General features: G+C 39.6%; 1 protein-coding gene across 3 annotated transcripts in view; it reads left to right on the top strand.

Annotated features, from left to right (window-relative positions):
• Positions 1–25313, top strand: part of INPP5A (inositol polyphosphate-5-phosphatase A) — a 457340-nt gene that overhangs the window by 415001 nt on the left and 17026 nt on the right. For all 3 annotated transcript variants that reach the window (XM_014607835.3, XM_019484184.2, XM_059730011.1), the window contains exon 12: positions 6078–6151. In XM_014607835.3, coding sequence (XP_014463321.1) covers positions 6078–6151 — 74 coding nt within the window. The remainder of the gene's footprint in view (positions 1–6077; positions 6152–25313) is intronic.

The following is a 25313-nucleotide window of genomic DNA, read 5'->3' as shown; positions in this document are numbered from 1 at the left end:
GGGTTCCAGGTCCATTTATATATAATCTTTCCTTCTGTAACCTCAGTCATGCCCTGTCATTTTTATGTTCAGCAGCACAATACTGGTCACAAAACTCTTTTGCCCTTTAAGCCATTTAATTAGTTCTGTGTGACCACAAAGTAGATGCCTAGGGTCTTCCATCTGCCTTGATCTTTCATTTTGGCTTGCTACCCCACAGCTATACTAGGAGAACATTTGCCAGCTCTAGATGATTTCCCCTTAGGTCATGAAAGATTATTAGACCTCGCCCCCATAGAAGGGACTTGCCTGGAATATCATTTGCCCTGTGATCACACTTTACAGGCAGCCAGTAATCTAACAAAACAACAAAAGGATTTATTGCGTATCCATGAAAAGTTGAGCATATGTTTTGAAAACAGAAAAAAAAGACAAGTAAACTTCCTCAGTTCCCGTCTGGCTACAGCCTAGACCTTCAGGAAGTCCTGCTAGTATTTCCAGGGATCAGTCTTCTTGCTGACCCTGCAAGCCCTAACTGCTGGGGACCTTGATTTACCCCAAAGGCTTGAGATAAAGACATCTGCTAACCCACAGTCAGTCAGGTAGCATGTGTGTAATTGCCAAACCATGTGGATGCATCCTCGGTGGCCATGTGCAGTTCCTGTAGTCTGCCACTGAACTTTATTAGCGGTTTTAACAATATGCAACATGGCATGCTAGCCCACAGAAAGCTCCTAAATACCTCCAAGTCAGTCCCCTGCCCCCATCCCCAACCCTAGCATTACTCGACTTGCTGAGAAATTTGAATTCTCCAGAAAATTCTTGCCTTTCTGAGGCACTCTGAGATGCTTTCGTTATTGTCAGACTGACTTCTCCCATTATAAGCAAACAATAGTGGGTGTCCATTGGGGGCCCATCCCAACAACAGCCCTTTCTGCCTGTGTTTGGAAATTCTTCCTCTAGTAACACAATTGCCCAATGATACTTACCAGTTTCACCTCTCTTCTGTTCCTTTGATATGTAAACAGTTCTTAACCAGAGGTTTGGCCATAACATTTGACTAAGCTGTGTCCCAAAATTGTAAAGATACATTCAGACATCATAACACAACCCATACAGTGATAAGATGATATGAATAAATAAAACTTAACAATGCCTTTTGAACAAGACCAACACGAGGCTATTCAAATCAACCTTGGGACAGATGTCTCTATGGGAGACCCGCTAAACCCCCAAATCATTCCTAGTTCTTGTATGGGTTTGTGGCAATAAATGAAAGTACCTTTGAGCTTGAAAAACATTCTTTAGGAATCATTAATTAATACTAAAAGTCCAAATCTGATAGTCCTTAAATTTTCATTCAGTTCCTACTAGGGCTGACAAATGACTAAAAAAATTAATTGCAGTTGTGCAATTAAAATTGTGATCAGTTAAACAATAGTCAGCCCCCATCCACCCAACACCCTGGAGCCCATGCTCCCTGCGGCTCCTCCCCACCACCAACAACAATCCACAGCCCCAACCCTGCCCCGGCCCGCCCCCACACCTGCTCCAGACTCGTCCCAGTCAGAGTGGACCAGCCATAACCCGTGCAAACAGCCCTGACCCTGGCCCTCCCTGTACCTGCTCCAGACTCACCTGCCCACATTGAGTAGTGACAGCAGCCAGGCAGAAGCTGCTGCTCAGCACAGAGGAAAAGCTCCCCCTCACTGCAGCTGGGCCCTTCTTGCTGCAGCCGCCTGGAGCCTGTGCCCAGGCTGCCCTGTGGCTCTTCTGCACTGCCACCATTGCCCCACTGGGCAGCCCGGAGACAGCAGTGATGGCAGTGGAGAGGAGCCACAGGGAAGCCTGAGCATGGGCTCTGGGTGGCCCCAGCAAGAAGACCCCAGCAGTGGTGAGGGGGAAGGGCCACTTTTCTGTATGCCAAGTAACAGCTTCTACCCGGCTGCTGCTGCTGCTGTCACTGTTCAGCCTGGGCAGGTGTTTCTGTAGTAGGCGTGGGGCAAGCCAGGGTCAGGGCTGTGCACATGGGTCCACTAGTCAAAATGATGTGCACAATTAATGCAATTTTAAAAATTAATGTGTTAATTTGTTTTTGCTTTAATCGTGTAAGTTAACTATGATTAATTGACAGCCCGAGTTCCTATTCAGTAAACACTCACAGATACCAGTGGGAGTCTAAGTGTTGTGTAAACACTGATTGAGGATTTTGGCCAAAAAAAGACCACTAAACAGAAATACAGGAATTCTAGATTGCAAATTCCTGTAAGTGAATCCAACATTTCAAAAATGAAAAAAATGCTGTAAACGGTGTGCTACATCTATCCCTCTTATACAGAGTGTACTTACTCCTGCATGTTATATGCATATACGTATTCATATGAATGGGCTGTACTATTCACCCTTTAGAAAGCTGTTTTTATCAAATAGTCCTGTTGGACTGTGCATGGAACTTTATAGGCCAAATGTTTTGGTGGCGTTACTCTATTGTAATTGACAATTGAAACAGTAGGAAGTATAGCCATGCATCTTCAAATCACATGTAGATAAAGTGTGTTGTTTGTGTGTGGTTGGAATCATGGTCCCTATGAGACTGTCTGCCTATGACATGCAGCTCCTGTATCAACTTCGAACTACAATACTTTAAAGTCCCCAGTGTAATTGCTCTGATTACCCCAGCACTTCATATAACACCTAAAAGGCTGGGTTCTCCAGGATGATGTTACAATGAGTAAATTAAGTGGAACAATATATTGATTTTCAGGCTTTCAACCTAATTCCTTTGTCATATTCAGATTATTTAGAAAGAACAGATGCACTCAGCTATATTTAAAGGAAGGTTACTATTACAGCAATGAAGTTATTCACAGTGTTGTTTAATGCACAATATCTAAACAACTGAGATGATTATGCTGAAACAGTGTGCATAGTAGTAGGTTGGATTCATCCTTTTAAAATACATACAAAAAAGGGGTCCCTGCTCCAAGCCCAGCCCCTTTTCAAGCAGAGTTGATTTGAAATTGCTACACCACCTTGCAGTGTTTCAATTTGTCTGTACAGCTTTAAAGTTTTTCATTAATTGGAGGTTTTCTCATTGGAGCAAAGGTCTGGGTCAAGAACCAGTAAGTAATTCAAGGAAAATGCCAGTGTCATACCAGTACTTAGTGAGGGATCATTTAGCCGTCTGTTTGCATTTAGCACGTTGGGATGGAAAACAGACGGATGAAACCTAAACTAGTGTAACTTGTACCAATAAAGTTTTATCCCAGATTCTTTCAGGGGTAATTCTCTACTGTATCAGGTGGTGTTATCCCAGTTCAGTGGTTTGCATTATCTGTCCATGACTTCATACCAATGTGGACATTTTGCCTTTCCACTCTATTGTAGGCCTTGGCAGATAAGACAAGCCCAAAAAAGAACTCCCACTGGAAATTCATGGACAAGATGAAAAAATTTGTTCTCACCCACAAATAGGAATGAATAAATCAGGTCTTCATAGCTCCTGCTTGAGCATAAGTCTGTCGCTATTTCAGACAGAATAGAAAAAAATACAGGCTTCTCCAGCCATTTAATGAATGTCTAGAGAAAAAAATGATATAATTAAGTTAATAACTATCCATACAATACCGGCATAGAAAAGAGTAACTTTATCCAGAAGTAATATATTGAAGTTAAAAATGTTAAAACTGGTTTTTCTTTCAAGGCCAGATCTTCCTCAGATGCTATTAGCAACTCCAAATTATATTTATAGCAACCAAATTTTGCCCATTGCATCCAAGCAGGCTGTCATTAGTTATGCTTTCATTCTAACTATAAAGGTATAAAATATCAGTGCTTGCGAAAAGTAGGGAGATTTGTAGAGCTTCCAGTACACAATAGAACCTTGTTCCTATTATCTGTTATCTGTGGTGCAACAGTGTCAGTAGTCCACGTGCATTAGATAGCATACAACTAAACAAGTAATAATTTATAGAACATAAAACATCAGAAATGTATGCAGATGTCTCTAACCTACGTCTAACAGCTCATTTTGCTAGAACCTGGCCCATGGATCTCTAGATCTAGTCATTGCCCAAATATAATAAGAAAACCAATCTGAATATACAAAGTTTAGAATGTTTGAATTAATGTGAAAGGACAATGCATCTATTTGACTTTCTCAGTCTTTGGAATTCTCACTGAGCATTTTTTACCATTGTGTTCTATGAAGAATTGTTCTTTTATTCAGCCTTCGCATTTTTCAAACAATTAAAGTAAGTCCCCTTCCCCCATCTTTCATTTGCCTCATACAATTTTTTTGTTTGTTTGAACAGAGCTTGAAAATTAAATTCAGGTAGAAAGTAGATTTAGAAGAAACTGTCTAGTTTTCATTTGAGGGATTTCATTAGAGTGTTTTTCCACAGGGTTTGTGTCAGGCAATTAATATCTATGAAAATGCAGATATTTGGGGTCAAGAAAAGGGTGTTAGCAGCTATTTCCATAACCTGTGTGTCTAAATATATAACATATACACACTTGGCTGTATGTACTTTAATATAGGACTTGACCCTGCAATCCTGTATGATGAGTAATTTTTACTGATATGTATCCGCGTGAAGTCATTGAGATAACTCATGTGAGAACACTTATCCAGGAGGCCTAATGGATTACAGGATCAGGCTCTTATTTATGGACATAATGTAAATTTATACAAGAATATATGTAAAAATTCTGCCAGAAATCTTTAGTAAAAATTAATACATTTATGACTAGAGATTTGCTAAACCTTGTACAAAACCTGTGCAAATGCATATTTTGTAAAATCTTTCTTAGCACGTCATCATATGGTAGGGTGAGTAGCAAACCGTAAAGAATTAGTAATGCTTTTTTCTGTGCATGTGCTCACAAACATGTAGATAGACTGTAGGCGGCACTACACTTAGAGATTAAAGGAAAAATGGGTGGGCCATAGGGAGGTAGCTAATCAGTAGTGCAGGTGGTTCAGGTAGCTGCTTTTCACACAGATAATTAATGTGTACAAGTAGCTGCTAATTGTACATTTCAGGAATGATTTATGAGGTGGCAGAGGGGAGAGAGGGACACAATCTAATTTCTTTCGGAACCTCAGCCATTCATACAATGGTATCAGCACAGCTGTGAGATGGGACATGATTAATGAACAGTGGGTAAACACAGCCCTCATACAGGGTCCTGTTTTGATGACATGCTTGTCAAAATAAAAAGTGGCACTTACTCAGAGCAATGGTCAGTTAACAGTGCAGATTAAGAGCTTTTTTACCCACTAATTCACTTGTACGTCAGACATAACACCAACTCTGGTTCTGAAATAAGGTTGTTTATGGCCATCAGAATGGTTATTGGTTTAACATAGACTGTTATCATTGACTTTTATGAACAGGTTTGTGTTGATGAACAAAAGATTACAGGTATTTATTTTCTTTGTAGTTGTATAAAGGAAAACACATTTGGCAAGGGCTGATATATTTACATAGCACATTAAACCTAGACTTACAAATGTGCCTGTTAAATATCTGCCATCATTACTATATCTTAGCTGCCCTTTTAGAACACAATTCTAGATATTCTCAGACATGCACCACCCAAAAGTAGGTTTCAAAAATACTCTTTGCCTTGGTTTGAGAGAAATGATTTTGCACATCCTTGTGTTTATTCTGCCTTCTTACCTGGCCAGAGATATCTAATATTGCATTTTTACTGACACTTTGTAAATGTAATTAGGCTACCATTTACCTGCTAAGATATTTATCTCAGAGAAGATTGCTAATGAAATTAGAAATATCTGAACATCCTGAGATAGTAAATATACAATGCAGATCCTCTATAGCTCCGTTTAAAAAGTAAAAGTTCCCTGTTTCACACAGAGATACCAAAGAATGCTTTTAACAACAATATTAAAGTATTTTACATGGACTTTGTATTGAAATTTTGTCTATTTAATGTATGCTTTAATTAAGCTATACAATCAAAGCCTGTGATTGTTTAAAAAAGAATCAGTGTTATGAATTGATATGAAAAAATCTTTAAATTATAGCACATCAATAAAAAAGACAAGTAAAATTCAATTTTATTTTTTTCAGCTTTTAGAATTTGACAGAGAGCTGTCAGTTTTTAAAGACAGATTGTATGAACTGGACATCTCATTTCCTCCCAGGTAAGATATGTACACAGTGAATTTATTTAATTAGATACCTAAATTGTAGTTTTAGTTAATGCCATGGAGTGTGTGTGAGAGAGAGAATATAATCATGATTTGTTCCCTTCATAAATTGTTACAGTTCTTCCTATATTCCTTCAAGTACTAATATATACAGTGACATCTTGCAGACACCAATGCTAATAGTGTTCTCCTGTATGTAAAAATCCTAACTACTAGATTCAGCTGCTCCTAGATGTGTGTTTGAAATAAAACTGATGACAGTAGCACACTGGAGTCTCTTGTTACTGTATATCTGTTCATAGATCTTCAATTTATAGCTGATTTGGTACACAAAACTTGTGACTGGATTGGGAATTAGCGTAACAGCAGCAACAGCAAAACACAAGCTTTGTTTCAAATCTTTGAAGGATATCCCCAACAGGTGAAACTGGCACAACATAGAATATGACTTGAACAAAAGATCGAACTGGATAATCAAATTTCTTTGACCACACTAAGTTAAAAGTGAAATAGCCTAAAAAATAAATTATATTTTCAGTTTTAATAAATACGTTATTATAATAATCGCAATATAATTTGCTTTTCAAATATGGAATTTTTAAGCTGATTTGGTCCCCATAGCTGAATTTTTAACAAGATTAGACACGTAACAAAAATGAGATGGTTATCAGATGATGGGTCTGTCCCTTTTTTTAAATCTGTCACCCTATTCTAAGTAGCTCTCAGGTTTCTGGGGTGGGGGGGGTTAGGAAAAAGGAATACAGATTTGAGGAGAAAAAAACTTGAATTGAGTTATAAGAAGCCATGGATAAGAGAGTCCTGTTAAATCAAATATAGCATTGCAGTTTTGTATAGCTTAGTATAGTGTTGAATGTATTGTTGTGTTGCTATTTTTTCCTGCGGGGGTAGACAAAAATATTACCCGTGTTTTAGTACTGAGGGAAAAAATTTGAAAAGCTTGCCTTTTCACTGCCATAATCTTGTTACATCTCAACAGCCAGATGCGATACTGATTATATTGATCCCTGGAGACAATGGAAGTATGCATGAAGAGGTTACCACTGCTCTAAATAGTTCTTATTGATTGAGTATGATAACAGAAGACCAGCAGTGTGTAAATCTCCAAGTGTATTTCATTAGCTCTGTAACGGTCAAGGCGGGAGAGGGAAAATGAATGTGTTACTAAGGACTAGACCACCATTAAATTTTACCAATCTTAGCACTTACTTAAAAGAAATTTTCATTTGCTTAATTATTAATGAGAACTATCGGTGTAAGATCAGTTTATCTGATAACATCTAACATTTATTATATTATTATTTTGAGGTATGACTTATAATTTTAAATTATACTACTAAAAATATACATGTTAGTACTTCAGCTGTTATCACCAATCGCATTGACATAACCATATTACTATGCTGCTATTAGGAACTTAGCCCCTGGCATCCAAAGCAGGTAATATGACACCTTACTAAAGGTGGTGATAATAGTATCCCCTTTCATTAAAATTGACATCAGTTGCTATTAAAAAAGTTGCTGTTTCTGCTTGTTTATAACTTTGCCAAACCCTTACCATTTGGATTTGGATGTTTTGTGATGAGTGATTGAGTTAAGCAGAGGGCTTTTGGAAAATTTTAGCCAAAACATTGAACAGTTTGAAAAAAACAAGACTGGCAAGGAAATATAGACTGCTTGCAGAAGTTTAAAAAAAAAAAAAATCCACACTTTACTGGAAGAAGCAGCTTATTATTTTGACCCAGCTCCATAGCATCTGTATAGATTGGGCACTTCAGCGGGGGGGGTTGGTGCTTTTATCTAACAGCTGATTCAATGGAGAACTTGATTTTTAGCTGCTAAATTCTGAGAAGATTTAATTTTCAATGAGCTTGATCCAGGATTTTTCCAGTAACTATAACTGTAGTTCTGGGCTGCTCTGGGCTTATTTAGGTCAGTGCAGGCACCTGAAATGAGAGCAAGGAAACCATCTGTCCCTTATGTTCAGTGACCTAAGGTGGCACTTCATTCTAGCATTTCCTAATTTCTGAATGCTTGTCTTTGCAATCTCTGGTGTCCTTATAACAGCTGTGTGTGTGAAAAGTATAGTAACTCCTGTCAAATGAGGTAACCAGCAAAACTGTACTTGAAATAGCTTTGTCTTGACTAGGAGCGTGAAAACCAACTGTTAAACTGTTAGACATTTCTGCTACCATTTAGTCAGTTCAACAGTTGAAGCTGTAGGAACCGTAGCTGAAGACAGAGATGTGTTTTGAGCAGGTAGAACTAACTGGAGTAATAGTGGGGAAATCATTCCTTACATCAAGTTTATATACCAATGTAAATTTAATCAGGATCACAAACAGACAGATGTGCAATTCTCCCAGGGTGGTAGACACTGGTATTGCACCTTGCAACTACTTGGCAAGGGTTTGCATTTGCAATGGTTACCTTGGAATAGAAGTGGGCAAGCATACCCTAAACTAATGTCACGTGCTAGGTGTGTGCGAAATGGGACGTATTTGATTCGGATTTCGCCCGAATCGGGGACAGTGATTCTACTCGTTGATTCAGATCACTGTTTCCGATTCAACACAGCTAAATTCGAATCTGAAGATTTGATGCTGATTGAGAGAATAAGCAATTTGGCCATAGACACAGCTTTAAATGTTCTTTGCACATACCTTGAGGTACCAGATGAGGCTTGTGAATGCTGTGATGGTGGGGCAGATGAAGCATCCCACAGAAGAATGGGGGGACTCCCCGCAATGCTCGGCAGCGAACCCAGAAGTGGACCAGAAGAACTTCCAGTCCACTTCCGGGTCCGCTGGGGAGAGTGCTGCCCTCCTCCCCCCCTCCCTGTATCCCCCTGTCTCAGCAGTCTGCCACAGGGTCTCCAGACCCAGGAGACACCAGTTGCCAAGCCAGGAGGGTGCAGGCCCCCCCCCCCCCCCCACGCACTCCCCAGCAGACCCAGAGGCGGACCGGAAGTGCTTCTAGTCCACTTCCAGGTCTGCTGCCGAGCGCACTGGGGAGCCCCACACTCCTGTGGGACGCTCCATGCACCGCAGCATTCACAAGCCACCTGGTACCTTGAGGTATGTAGAAAAAACATTTAAAGCTGTGTCTATGTCCTAATCTCCAAATATTTCTGAATCTCTCTGAATCGATTCAGAGGGTTCCTATTCGATTCAGAGAGATTAAAGGGTCTCCTGATTCGGTTTGGATTTGGAGAGTCGTCCACTGATTTGGGCCGAATCGAATCAGGGGTCTAAGCTTCATGCAGCCCTAATGTGTACCAATAGAATTTTCCCCATGATTCTTTGAGGAATGATTCTCCACCCAATTTGTCAAAGTTTAGGGTTTTGAATACTCTTATTTCCCGGGCATATCTGTTGAGATGCTTAGTATCTAAATACTGAGGCACAAAACAGTCAAAATATACAAATAATACAATGTTTGTATATTGTACAATAATACAATATTTGTATATACAAATGTATTACTTTGATGCCAATTATATAAACATAACATTAGTAGGAACAAAAAAAGTTAATAAAAAGATTAGACTGGAGATGACCCAAAGGCCCAACATATAAATCTGTATTATGAATTTAATATCCAAATGTCTTTCCCTTCCCTTGCAACAGCTGAGACATCCATAGAATCTAGGGTTTAATTTTGGTTTTTAGGCTCACTCCAGAGGTCATATGGACATAGTATAAAATTCCTTTGGATTTGCAAAAGCAAAATGAAGGTGGTCAAGATCCAAGTTCTATTTTATCTGAGCTGTCAGATTTGGTGAATTCAGATTAAATGTTTCAGCTCTAGCCCCTCTACCAGGAAGACTTCCCTTTGCCAGAAACAAATTAAAAACTGATACTGCGTATTACATTAACTATTTTAGGAATATTGGAATATCACACGTGCCCTGCCCAAAGCAAAACTGATGTTTAGAGTGTTCCCCCACCTCTTCTCCCTATTTGTTCTTTTTATTTTATTTTAAAATTCAGGAGCATATGACAAAAGAATCCCACCTAAGTGGTGAATAACAAAGATTTAATCCTATAATATTTTTGTAGTTGTTAAAGAATAGAAGTCTTACCTTAGGGATATCTGAGTAAGGAGAACCAGGTTGGATCCCATATTCTTAGAGCTACTACAGACAAAACCCACCTAGTTTCACATATGCAATTAAACACATTGATTTCAATTAGGCTGTTATTATTGTTGTTATTGTTGTTTACTTTTGGTATTTCAGTAGTTTTCAAAATATGCCAGACACAGAAAAAACAGAAGTGTTGATCAGCAAAAAGCAAAATTTGATGAATTATAATTTGTTTTTGCTAAGGACCTATTCAGTCAACCAAGAATTAAATGCTTTATTTTAATTAGCAGTTTTCCCTCTATTTTTTCTCTCTGTTGTTTTTCCTCTTCTGAAATAATAATTTTTGTTCTATATTTCATGACTTGGCCACTTCTTAAGATCTTGATGGTAGATGTAATGATTAGGTGTACTGTAATAATTGAGTCACATTTGCGTGTAATTTTTATTAGATTTTTATTAACCAAGAAATGGTGGAAACACTGCTGTAAGTTTTGAACCTGCTATTTTAAGCTTCTTAGACTGCTTAGCTGAAAAGTGTATGGCACATCACTTTATTCTACAAATGTAACAAAGGCTTTCTTCACTGGGGAGTGAGAGAAAGATCTAAAGACACTTTTTGTGTTAGGCTTATGTGCTTAATAAATGAACATTTGAATTGTAAAGGAAGTTGTAAAAAATTGTAAAGATAGCATTAAACAGAAATTTCTATTTTTTCTAGTTTACAAATCCACATTAATATTTACAATAATGAATACTTGAATAGAAAACTTTGGTATGTATGAAGTTAAAGTAGGACTTGTTAGATCAAAAATCCAGTGGTGCAATTTCAGCATTCTCTTTGTATTTCATCCTTTTCATGCTGAGGTACTTTGCCTATACAGTATTTCTTTACATAGACTTTGATTGCATGAAACAAGTGCATCAAGTCAGCACTTGAAATGCAATATATTTTAGTATTGTGTTTATTTTTCTATACAGAGTTTGTAAATAAAACTTTGCCATCATGTTATTTAATTGTGCTTCACCAGGGGTCATACCAGAGATCACTGATTTATCCTACAGATGGAATCTTATACGATCTTCCTTTTTAATTAGGGACAATAAGGCAGAATACATTTATTCTGTCTTGTGGCACATTATATTTTTAATTGTGCTCCATGGATTAGGTCTGCAAATTGTAGCTGTATGCTAATTGCAGTTCCCAGCACATGACCTTCCAAAAGTCAAAGGTAGAATATAGTATGTAAAACATTGTTGAGTAAATTCCATATTACAATCGCTACTTGTCCAAAAATGCATACAATAATAGGAACCACATATAGTTCTTTCCTTTATTTGCTTAGCCATTTATTCATGCAGCTGATCTGCACACAGAAGTATGCAAAACGTCATGACAAACTTATTGGTAGACTTTTTCCTTAAAGTTTTAACATTAGGATTAAGAGTTAAGATTAAGCATTAAGATGAACAGGAGGTTATGTACATTTGAGTTATAATAAACTATCTAGAGCAGGGGTCAGCAACCCCGGCATGCATGCCGAGGATGGCACGCAAGGCCATTTTGCTCAGCACACCACCGCCAGCCTGGGCTCTAAGCAGCTGCTTCCAGCCACAGAGCCCAGGCTGCTCCCAGCAGGCAACTGGGAGACTGCAAGTCCTGCTGCAAGTAGACTGGGCTCTGTGGACTGGCTGCAGCTGGGAAGCTGCAAACAGCTGCTCCGGGCTCCAGCGTGTTGGCACTCCGGCACCTTCGAAGGTAGACATTGTGATTTTTTCGGCACTCCGGCCAAAAAATGTTGTCTACCCCTGATCTGGAGCATGGGTGGCCAATAGGTAGGCTCTGTGTATGGAACATGACAGATCAAAGAGGGTGCAGTGCAGTGGAAGGTAGAGCCGGGAGCAGAAATCAGAGCAGCAGATTGGGCAGGCAGAGGGGACAGGAGAGGTGTTAGGGAGGGCGCAAGCCTTATTTTTGCCACACCTGCAATAAAGTTGGCCCCCCACTGGTCTTGAGCCATTCCAATTCACATTTTTTAAGACGAAATCTTGCATTCTGTGGAATTTGTCATAGAGGCTATATAAATTGCAGAGGGTTGTGGGGGAAACAAGACAGTGGAGTGAAATCTTAACTTAGTCGATAATAATTTTGTCATTATCTTCAGGGGTTAAGGTTTTCATCGTGGGTGGTTTTCAATCCTGTTCTAGAGACATCTAACCAAAATAATGTTACAGTTCATAACATAGGAGATGTAGAAACTGACAGGTGAAAACGTATCATGTTATTATTCTATATGCTACATAGGCTTCCCATCGAATACCGATTCCAGTACAAAGTTCTATCTCAAACTAAACTAAGACTTGACACCCTTCCTCTCTCTTACTCCTCCTGTGCAAATTTTAGCCACAACTTCTAAAATTCTTTAGTCCACAGTATTGGTAAAGCCGATAAAGTCTAGATCCAAATGTATAGGCATCAGGCAAACCGTATTTTTGGTATAGGTATCCCCATCTATTATAATATCCACTGTAGAACATTATTGTATCCTCATACTACCATTTTTGTCACAGTATAAGGTTCAGTTTTCCCAGGTAATAAGACTTAATTTGGCCAACAAGATCTTTCTTCCATAACTCATAAGTTAATAAGTTATTTGTCAAGATGGAAGGCTAGAAGAAAATTATCTACTACTACACCTTACCTGATTCTTTTAATCTCTCTTATCTGTATAGATACTATGATAAGAGATGTAGGGATGGCAGAGAGAAAAATAATCTCTCTTCCAAGAAGCATGCCTTACTCTGTGGCCAGTACTTTTATTGTGTATCTTAAAGAATGGGGATTGAATTACTGACTTCCACGTGTAGTGCTTCCTATGCACAATGCCACTTCTACATCTTGTGCTACAGCAATCTCATATGCAAAGATGTTTCTGTAGTGGGGTTTCATTTAAAAAATCTTTCTTATACTAAGGACAAGAAAAATATTTTTCTTCGATAATAGAATCTGTTACGGTTCTCAAAAACTTTAAAAAAAATTATGGTAAATAGTGTTAGCTTGCAAGAATAGCATTTTAGGCTACTTCAAGACAAGTGTGGATGTACGGTATGTGGGACTGCAGACCCATCTGCAGCACCACACACCTCACATGCAGGCATTCACCACATTGCTACCTTGCAGTGTGGGGATGGGTTTTGACCCAGGGAGATCCCAGGGTCAAGAAAACCCACACCCCAAAAAAGTGGGGCAGCACATGTGGCAGCAGTGTGCATCACCCAAAACTGGAGCCTGGCCAACTGCAGCTGCCCTCCGGCTGCCAGCACCACATTCGGGCTGCCAACGAGGCTCCTGGCTGCAGGAGCACCATGGCTGCAGCTCCCTGAGACCCCCAGGACCTCAGGTAAGGCTGCTGGATCAGCACAGTTGCTGGCCCTGCCTCTCCTACTGCACAAGATGTGCCACTGCTGCTTGTCCCTAGGGAGACACATGGTCCCACTCATCTGGACACAGCTTAAGAGTTTTGATTTCTTTTGAATATATAGTTCATGTCTTAAGGTTATAAGTAAACATCAAATCTGATTCTTGCACGTTTTCCTTCTTACTTAAAAGTTTAAATGAATCCTATGAATCTTGCTTCTGATCAGAGAAAAATTAGGTTATGCATCTTTTGGGGATGTATTTTTATATATATTTCACATGTCTTAATATGAGAGATAATTGCATCTGCTTCTTTCATAATCAGTTTCTCTCTGTGTCTTTTTTTCCATTTCAAAAGGAATAAAGAAAGCATGATTATCTGGACGTATGTTTTTAGGCTTAATGAAGATCATGCTTATTTAAAGAAATGAATAGACTTTCTAGAAAAACCGCCAACTCGTGTTGTACTTTTTAGATGAATCTGCTTATAAGCAGTTGTTTTTCTGAAACTTTCTCACTCTTAAAAGTTGCAACATCTTATATTAATGAAATGTAAATGATCGCTCTCTAGATTTAATTTTCTGTAGATTCTTTTGCTTCAAGATGCAGTACTGTAATGTTTGCTGGCTTCCATTTAGAAAAAAGAATCACAGTATTTTGAGTCTTGCCAGCTAAGACTATACTTAGGGCAACTAAAGAAACTTAAATTCTCGTGCCTTGTTTTAAAGAATGTGATACAAGCTGTAAATTCATATCACTTACGCTCAAGAAGTCATCAGTCAGGTCAGGCGTGACAAGTCTGAACACTGCACACTCTTGTGATGAATTTGGCTTTCCCATGTTAGTTGTGGTCCTGGAGCCAGAGAGGCATGACACTGCTGTGATGAAGTGCTAGGAGTCTGACAAGAAGAGTCAAGATGACTTGTTTAGGTATAGGAAGTAGTAAACATGTTTGGACACAAAATAAAACAATGATGTATTTTGGTTTTCAGGCAGAGGCAGAAAAGAGAAGAAAGTTGTATTTTCTCAATAGTTCATACAATCTAATATGTTCATAAGTATCAGTAGAAGACTTACTTTACATTATCTAGCTACCATGGAAGAACGGTAGATAAAAGTACTTGTTTGTGCTTTCTAGGAGTAAACTAACAGAAGGAAAAATGCAAATACAAACAAAAAGCATGCTTCTTTATGCTTTTTAACAAAATACATTAATTTGGATATGAAATGGTTTGAAATAGTCTTTGTTTAGAAATAATTTTATTATGTGCAGTATTGTTCTATATATAATACTTTCTACATATTATATATATAGATATATATATGTATGTATTATGTGTTAATTTATTCTACGTAGCAGAAGTGCATTTGTGTACATGTACAGTGTTTAATTTAGAAACAGTTCCAAGTTTCCTGTATTTCATTACACTGATAAAATATATATTACAAATGTGAATCATAAGAATGTGCCATCTTAAGTACTATCCTAACTATATACTACTGTATCCAGTAGTTTTCACCTTTAAAATGGACCTAATATGGGTTGCAGTTTCCCTTTTCACTGTATCTATAGTTTTAGATTGCTCTGCAAGAATCATGAATAGCTCCATCTTTTACAGTCTCTTAGCTTCTCTTTTCAATTGATCGTGGACTACATTTAAAAAAGTATGTGAGCTCTTAACACTTGGGACAGAGAAAAGAATGCATCAGGAATCATAATTTACAAAGGAAAGAAGCATCTATTTAGATGTCCAGTTCGTATTGTATCTCACCCTTTAATATATTTAATAACTTTTGAAAAACTGCTTACATGTAAATATTTCACCATTACCTTGCCATTCTTGTGCTAGTAGTTCTTCCAGATAAAATTTGGATTCTTCAGTAAGTACCACATATAACATCTTTATAATTCTGAAAGGAACTTGGAAACATTTCTTATTCCAGTAAATACATTACAATGATTCTTGGTTTTCTCTAAATAATAGTGCAGGTAAATCTTTAAAGTAAAAATACCAGCAGGCTTATTCCCTGCACTGCTATATTTGCCAAGTCTAGACAACTGTGGAGGAAAGAGGAGCATTGATATACAGCTGTCTTTTCACCGTTTGGTGTTTGATAGGAAACTGAGACCAAGCTGATGTCTACTTTAGCAAGTTAATGTACATCTTATATACTTTGCAAGTCTGTGAGGATGAATGACAGAGCAACTTTTTTTAAAGTCCCTGTGGGAAGTTTGTTAAGCTAACAATCCATTGGGATAAATAACTGCACAAAAAAAACACAGTCCAATGAAGTTAACAAAACCATGGGAGCCTGGCTTAAACCAGTAAAAGCAGGAAATTCAAATATATATATTTAGAATGATTACTTTTGACAAGGGTTTATAATGAGCCATAAAATGTAGCTCTGGGCTGAAACTTGGAAAAAGAGGCCTAAACAGAGAAATAAAATATTTACTTTTCTTTAAAAGGCATTTTAGCTTATAATAGGAAAACCTGTAAAACCTCTTTATAGCTATTTTAATACCCCTCAAGTTTGTCTGACTTTTGTTCATTTTAAGCCCAGCTGGCATTTAGGTGCTTACAAGTTAGGCACAGCACTACCTAAAACTTAGGCCCCTGGCACCCAGGGTAGAACCCAGAACCTGAGTGAGGCAGCTAGGCTTCCTCTATAGTTAATGGGGAGGATTAATCACCTCAAAATGAGATCAAAACCAGCCAACATACTGAGTGGGGAACAGCTCAGAGTCAACCCATTCAGTATAGGACACTCTGCCCCCCTGATTGAAATTATGCCACTAGACAAAAATAATTTTAGATTCATTGGGCCAGAAAGACGGCACAAGAGGGAGCATGATTCTGTAGCCTAGGTGTTTAAGACACTGCTGTTCAACCTGTCTGGCTCCATGAACCAGATAAATGATGCAGAGCCTGTCCATGAACTGAATCCTGCATGAGGGGTCGGTCGACAGGCCAGATCTAGCATGGAGTCAGCACATAGGTGTGACCCCATGTCCTGGATCTGGCTACAGAGCAACTTCACGCCAGCGCAGTCTGGAACATGGGGTGTGGCATCTGAACCACAGGACTCCCCATGGATCCAGATAATTGCCACAGCTCTGGGAGCAATGAATGATGCCATTGCTCCCCTGCTGCTGAATTTCTGGACCCATGGGGAGCCCCATGGGCCAGATGACAGGACTCCATGGGCCAAGCCTGGTCCTCAGGCTGGAGGATGAGCATCACTCGTCTAAGGCACCTGGGAGAGGGGAATCTTGGACCATTCTCAGGGCTATTTCTATATTTGACAATTTAAATAACAAACAGTCTTGGGAGCAGAAGTCAGAGCTCAGGAGTCTCGCTGGGGATACAGAGTCCTGCTCTTTTTCTCTGTGGCCCAATGAGCCTTAAATTCTTTGCTGCACTGTGGTACATCTTCAACAGAACAAATTAAATGTGCCCTCCACCCAGAATAACCAGTAGCCTGAGCCTGGAGAGTGGAACGAGTGACCGACAAACAAATTGAGCCTGAGGCTGTCTGACATCCTGGATCAGTATTTAACTGCAAGACTACCATGTAAAGCAGGGGTGACCAACCTGCAGCATGTGTGACACAAGTAGCATGGGGAAGATCAGAGAGAAGACAGGTAGCACAGTGGCAGATAGGGCAGGGAGCAAAAAGAAAAGCAGGAGATTGGGCAGGGGAAAGAATTGAAGTAGCACTTGGGGAAGATGCGGGGTGAATTTGTGGCACACCTGCCAAGAAGATTGGCCCCCACTAGTTTAAAGGGTGGCCTTTTCTTTTTCTTCCTCCTTTAGCCATTTTTTTTTTAAAGTGGTGGCCCCTGCTACATTTTTGTGACCATGTGCTTCAGGCATCCTCTGAGAATGCAAATCTACCCTGCCTTCTACAAATTCAAGCCCTGCCAGGTGCTTAGTTTTTCTATACAGCCTCCCTGCTGTGGACAATCAGTCCACTCATTCTTGCTCCATATACAACCAAGGCTGCCAGTTAAACAATAGGCAAACTTAAGTACATGTCACAGTGCTGTTCTCAGGCCCCAGCCTGAGGTATGGCTGGATTGCAGTCATGCTTTTAGGCATGTGCTAGATGTTGAGCTATTCAGCTCTGTCAAAGCTAAGCCACTTCTGCGCATGGACAGAAATAGAACAGGTAGGCATCAAGAAAACTTACGAGCAAAAAACTGTAGCACTGATTGACTTTAGGTATTGTCAGAGTTAGACTGCAGTTAAATAGTGCTTTTAGGATGAGCCCTTTGGACTTAAAAGCCTAAACTCCGTCTGAGAAATTTTCTGCATCCAGGTTTTAGTCTATAACTTTAGTCTATAACCTGGGTTTTTTTTAGTTTGAAAATGACAATTCAGGTTTGTTTAACTTTTATAACTGAATACTGGAAGCTGAAATGATTCTCTCTCAATTAGCATAGTAATGGTTTTTAAATTATGCATTTATTTTGATAGATGTACATCATGGATTGTGTTCTTTTATAACAGAGTTTGTTCATACAGTCAAATGCAATTTGCAGCTATTATGGCAACAGTTAAGGCAACATAGTATTTCACAGTAATTAATATATGCAAATGGATGATCAGTTTCTGAAAAGTCTCAGGAGACCCTGTACTGGTGATCATTACCTTCTATTTTTTCCAGTCAACTCCATATGTGGGAAAGTTTCCAGAATAACTTTTGAACTTTCCCATCCATCACTTCTGAAAATAGCAAATCTGCAGTCAGGCTTATGTACTAAAAAAAATAACTGTTGTTCTTCTCCAGTGTAAACTATAATGTTTGAGATCATTTGCCTGCTTGGTGTTATAAGAGATCTTCATATTTCCCGATTTGGTCATCCACTCAAGGGGGTAGACATACAGTTATGTCCAAAAATAAATTCAGATCAAGGGCTTAATTCAGCATAGCACTTAAACACACATTTAACTTTTAACCATGTGAACAATCTCATCCCTTTTCAATAAAGAACTTATATTTAGGCCCATTTTGTAGTTCCTTTGTACTCAATGTTTAAAATTAAGCATGTGCTTAACTGTCTTGTTGAATTGATACCTAATTTTCTGTGTAACCCTTATATCAGAGGAATTCCTTGTGAATTTCTGTAGAAAAGTATCAGGACATATCTATATACCATCAAAGCATTGTGCTAGAGAGTGTTGAAGTGAAACATGCCCACTCTGAGTACACTATACCCCAAAATGGATGTGTGGCTCCATTAATGTGGGGCTAGACATGCAATAGTCACTCAATCACTTTCTCATATTCACCGGCGTACATCAAGGGAGGCCTATACACAAGCAGGGAGGCTGCTCCAATGCACTGTAATTCCAGCACGTCAGAGCAGACTTGATTCATCGAGTCTGCTGGAACGTGGCAATTACCGTGATCCAGCAGCCTCCTGTGTCTCATGTGTCAGTGTCCCCATACTTCAAAATGGCAACAAGGGTGCTTTATCTAAAGCTCATTCAATGAGCTTTAGAAAAAGCACCCCTGCCACCATTTTGAAGTGCAGGGACGCAGATACACAAGATGCTGCAGGCGCTTTAATTAAAGCGGCTCTCGGAGCTGCTCTAATTAAAGTGCTCTCTCTCCCTCCCCCACAGAGCATGTGTATAAATGCCTAAGGTGAGTGCATGACATCTGGTTTGAAAGGTAGCATGCCTGGAGTGTGGGGCAGGCCATGCTTCTCCCTTTGACAAAATAGGCATGGCATTAGGTTCCATTCTGCCCTGATAGTATGGACCAACAAACATTTACACCATCTTAAGGAGTCTGAGGGAGACTTAGGGTGAAGTTACACTTTACACCTGGACTATAATAAGTCTGTGGAATGTTTAGCTGCGTTAAAGTTAGAACATGATGTGTAATCACATATTAAGAGTTAATACTGTTCCTTGTCTGTAATAGCTCTGACCTGCCACTAGAAGACAGGCAAGCACAGGCATGGCTAGAAGCATTCAAATTCAGGGTTCAAATTACATCCGACTCTTGGGGACCTCTGCAATGGTGACAGCCGGAAGGAGCCACTGCCTGAGGCACGGCGGGGGGCTCTTGTCTCATGGGGGAGCTCTCAACTCTTATGGGGGGGAGGGGTCCAGCCCTGCCGAGCTCCCCTGTAATTCAAACCCTGGAGCCAGGCCACCTGAGTGCATCCTGGGAGCAGTGCATCCTGGGAACCTGGAGGACTGCAAAACTGCAAATTGTTTTATCTCCATGGAGCTGACTGAAGTTACCTAAACATGAACTAGGTAACACAGCCCAGAGTTCACCCTCACCTGAAGTGGTGAAATTTTGAGGATGCTCAGAGGGCATTTAGCATGAGTTAACAAGCTGTAACATACAGATGCTTGCATTTTAAGTACCTTTAGTATGGTCTAAGTGTAATATGTAATTTACTGTTCATGAATGCATCATGGATGATGCATTGTATAAGTGTTCTGTTTGTCCATTCCTCTCCCAGCGTAAGTGAGGCTAAACTGCAGTAACTCAAACCTGATCATTCAGTGGTTTAGCTTGCCCTGTTTAATTTCCACTTTCTACAGGATAGAAGTTTTCAAATTAAATAGTTACAGTTGATTAGCTAACCAAAGTAAATGCACATCTTTAAAATGTTATACAGTAAGTGCTTATTTGCACCCTATGTTACACATGCAAAGCCCATCCTACCCTGAGCTGTACTCTTGCCTGTTAGTAATCAATAGTTACTTTCCACTAGAGCAGTCTAACTACAGTTCTTGCTCCTGGAAACTTGCATCTTCTTCCTTGCAAAAAGATGCATGATAGTAGAAGATACCATACTCCCCCATTGCCAAGAAGTGAAATAGGCAGTGGCATTTTCTCCCCATCAAAAGGCTAAGCAGTTTCAAGTTATCCCTTCCCCATATTCCTCCTCCTATACTAGTAACAATAGGAGCAGCAGCTGTCCCTACCTTCAGTTGCATTGCCTCGTCTTAAATACCTGGGAAGTTCCCCCTGTAGGGGGCAGGATGATTACAGCCTCATGGGTTCCACTATATTCATTAGGTGCATTACAAGCTCAGTGGCCTAAATGGAGATAGAGATGTTTAAAATTCGTATGTTTAGGGCTTCTTCCCTCATTCCTATATTCCCAAGTTTTGAGTCATTCTTTGATTTGGTTTTAAGAAGTTAATATTCATATTTTCATCACATTACATTTTGTAATCCAATGAGGCCCTGATCATAAGGGACTAAATACAATTCAGATTTTTAAGGTGGCAACTCTGTCAGTCACAATCTGAACTGCTTGCCATAAGCAAACAAGTTCAATATGAGGCTGGAAAAGAGTCTGGTAGTTAGCAATTATTGCAAAAACATGGTAAGTGTGAAAAGAAGAAATAAGGACATTGTGGCTAGCCAAGATACAGGTGGGCAATTGTTAACTTTATCACTTCTCTCCATTAATTATTATAATTATTCTTGTAGCTGTAGTATGGAAGAGATATGAGCTGACTTAACCAGGGTTCACACCCACCTACAAGGTTTGCTTTCTGATAAGTCTGCATGCACAGTAATCTCATGTATTAATCATTCTCTTAAAGTGACCTATTCTTGTTTGTCATTGCATTAGGCTGTCATGTAATTTACTGGTTGGACATATGTTCACGTCTCAGATATCCTCTGTGATTTTTTCCCCTCAAGCAGACCCTCTGTATTGACAGTGCCTTAGCTTTGATCATTCTAACCAAGAACGATGCATCAAATCCCGTTTATTCCTGAGAGAATGATTCTCTCTTGTAATTCTAACTCTAGTGACTTGTTCTTCCAGAATCCTGCTCAGCCTGTAATCTGTATTTATTTTCTACCCTCATATTTTGTTCATGACCTTTTTTTTTTTTTCCAAATATGGTTGGCCTTACTCTAATGGATTGCATAATAACATATATCTTTTTCTGGTCTAACTCCTACTGCAACAGAATGAACTAATTCAGTCCTAAGTGAAACAAGGTCATTTTTAAAGGCACTCATTTGTTCTTTCCCACATCCAGAGGAAGTCTAGAGAATAACAACTTTACTTTTGGTACTGAGCCTTGTCAGTGCCTTTGTACTCCCTTAATGTTGTTCTTCTTCATAAAGATTAAAAACCAACTTTAAACTTTATAAAGTGTTTTTGCTTCTGAGGCCCCTTCTACACGTTACAGGTATCACATAAGTAACTGGTTAATTGTGTTATTACCCTGAGACCAGCTACCTGTGCAAAGTACCTATCATGCCATAAAAAGTTCCAACTGGCTTTAAAGTTAGACCTCTAAAATAGGTATAATTTTATAGCTGTTCGCTGCTGAGCTTTAATTTGCACATGTAACAGGGTCTCCCTTCCAGCTGGGAGCCCTGTCAGCTAATGGAGTTCCTAGCCACAGGGGTGCACCATGTCCAGCCTGGGCTGGGAGTCCCACAGCTGATGGGACTCAGCCCCAGCAGCTGTGGACATGATGCCCATAGTGTGCCTCCTGGTGCTCGCATAGTATGTGTCCACAGCTGCTGGAGCTGAAAGTCCCTTCAGTTGTGGGACTGCCAGCCGAGGATGGGCATGGTGCACCCCTCTGGCTGGGAGCTCCATCAGCTGACAGGGCTCCCAGCTGCAAGGGAGACCCTGTTACAGCTGGGTCCCAGCAGCCAGGGGAGGCAGCTACAGTCTCCCAGCCCCAGGTGTTCATGGAGCCCCCAGGCTGGGAGATGCAGCTGCTGTGATCTCCCAGCATAGAGGGCACATGAAACCCCCACAGCTGAGAAATCATGACAGCTGCATCTCCCAGTCCTGGGGGTGCATTGGGTGCCCACACGGCTGGAAGCCCCCCAGCTGAGCGGTCTTCCAGCCATGGGAGCTTGCTTTTTGCCAGTGCAAGAGGAGCTCAGGATTGCACCGGCAGTAAGGCACAATGGGATCTAATGCGCAATCCCTCAATTGCGCTTCCTGCCATGCAGGTGTGCCCTGACAGGAAGCATGATTGTATGGATCAAGCATTAGAGCCCATCATGCCTTTACCTGCATGTGTAGAGGAGCCCTGAGTGTTCTTGTCGAGCTTCCAGTCTGGCCTCAGAGCATGCAGCAAAAAACTACTCAGAGCAACCAGTAAGAGACAGGTAATACACCGACTCGCCCATCTTGGGTCTAAGCACACCAGTTCATTCATTATCTCCAACCATACTGGCTGGTGACATGAGGACTTAGGAACCAAAATAGCCTGAATAGTTTAATCACGTAGATCATTGTTGTCCTTGCTTTAACTATTGTCTATGCAGATCCTATTTTTATCCTCGAAAGGATGTCTTGGGGCAGTTCCCAAAAAATAAAAAGAAATATTACTTTGTACTTCTAGGGCACCTTCATCCAAATCTCACAAAACACCCCATTAATATTCATGGATTAACTTCAGACATGAATAGAGTCACTAGTAAATTCCCACAGAATATTCTGGAACGTTGCAGGCTTATCTGAGGGCAAACCAAAGAAGCAGCTAACCAGCCTAGGAGCAATGATGATCTGATCATTACAAGGGCATATTCTAACCAGCCCCTATTTCTAGTGTAATCGCAATAACCCAACTAAGGTTTCTGATGTCATTGATCTTAATTCATTTACAAGGTACAGAGGCTCAGTAAGTAAAGAACTGGCTAAAATCGCCTACATAGAAGGCAGAATCTGAAAATTTACTTTAAAGTTGAGGCAAGGAAGCAAAGTAGGAACATTTCAAGGATAATGTCTTAGCGTTGATGTATAGCTTGTAATCCTACTACAATGATACCGTATTCTAAACGGCTTCCAAAAAAAGTTAGGATTTTTAGTCTGTTTAATTGATTTATTTTTCCCATTAATACCTCAAGCTGATGTTAGGATGTGCTGGGCTTGAAGGATAAGCAGGACTTACGCCATAACTCCAGGCAATGGAGGCATGTTAGTTTTGAACCTGAATCTTTTCCTATATTGTCTCCACTCTGCAATAAATCTTGTTTTCTGTGTTAGTGTAAGTAAAATTATAGAGAGCTTTATAACTTACTTTCAGTCAGGCACATTCCCAGAAAAGACATTTAGATCTATCACAATCACATATAATAACTTCAGAATATTTTGCTGAAGCAAGCCAACTGCAGGTGAATTATTCATAGATCAGTTTATCCAGCTGTAATAGTAACAGTATTACATACATTTAGTTGAGTAAAACATTGCGTTCATTAAAGCACTAGGGTATGTCATTCATTGTCCACTTGATGCAGAATTATTATTGCTGAATAATTCATTTCTATTAGCTGGGCTTCTCCATGTCTCCCTTGAACAGTGAAATGCAGCATAAAAGTTGCTATTAGCCATTATTAGCCAGTCTCTCAGTTTTAAACTAGCTAAACACAATACAAATGGGAGCCAATAGAGTATTAGTGATATAAAAACTCATTCAGTTTTACATTATCACCAAGACAGCCCATAGTTTAGCAGTGGACGTGTTTTATAATCAATAAGAACATATCTTCTCTACTGGAAACATTCAAAAGTTAAAAAGGAGATAGGGAGAGAGACCAATTATTGCATATTGAAAGACAAGTTGTGTTTTCTTCCTTTTTCTTCTGAATGGAAACATTCCCTTGCATGAATGCTGACAAATCAGCTGAAGTGTATAAAGTAACTCTGTGTTTATATCACACGCACGCAAGTTGCATAAATTAGATGAAAAAGGTTATGCCAAAGAACGGTATGCCCAACTGAAGTCCATAAAAAGACTAAAAAAAATGACACTGTCATTAACCTCCCTGCTTTGTGCATTGTATGGAGTTATGGCTCAAGTCTTGTTTACCCTTCTTACCCTTTGCTATTGGATTGCCTGGTTGACCCCCTTCTTATTGTGACCTTTAACTCTGATTGTTAGTTTGATCACCATGGTGTTAGTGTAGCATTTGCAAGTAGCAGCTGTTTAACACATTGTACGTTAACTACTGTGTTTGTAGGCCTGTGTTTACACTCCTGATTTGGCTTAAGTGAGATGCATATCACGGCCAGCTACATCACAAAGCATACTGAAGGCTTAGTAGTGTTTTGGTAAATGTGAAGCAGCTAACTTAATTCAAAAAATAATGTGTTTGATTGCCTAGCTTTAGTTATTAGGTGCATAAGATGAGCACATAAAGATCAGGTCTGTGGGGAAATCTTTTAGAAAAAAAGCTGGAAAAGTGTGAGTTGTCTATGCCTGTAGAACATTATATCCACCTTCTGAATATAAGGAAAAAACATAAATGATCATTTAATTAATTCTGTTTTGGAGTAAATGTGCTAAAAGCTCACAAAAAATGAGCCAACTCCAGGTACACTGAATTTTGGAAGTCAGGTGCTTGTTTGGCTGGTTGAGGCTTTATGGTAACGTCACACAGGTATTTAAGTTCAGCTGGGAACATAGCAATTGAAGCATCAACAGACTCACTGTCCATTCCATTTCTAGCCTCGTGACTCACAAAGCAGCCAGAAAGGGTTTATAACCTCCTACTAATGCATGCCCTACTGTTAATTATTGGTTTAGTTTAGCTTCAGCTTGGACATTTTACAAAGTACACAGTAGAATTTTGTGTCAATCACTGGAACCATTTTATTTCAAAATTTTGAT

Source organism: Alligator mississippiensis, chromosome 6 (genome assembly GCF_030867095.1).
Source record: "Alligator mississippiensis isolate rAllMis1 chromosome 6, rAllMis1, whole genome shotgun sequence".
Lineage (NCBI taxonomy): Eukaryota > Metazoa > Chordata > Crocodylia > Alligatoridae > Alligator > Alligator mississippiensis.
The sequence above is the reverse complement of the archived record's forward strand: the minus strand, read 5'-3'. Positions and strand labels throughout refer to the sequence as shown.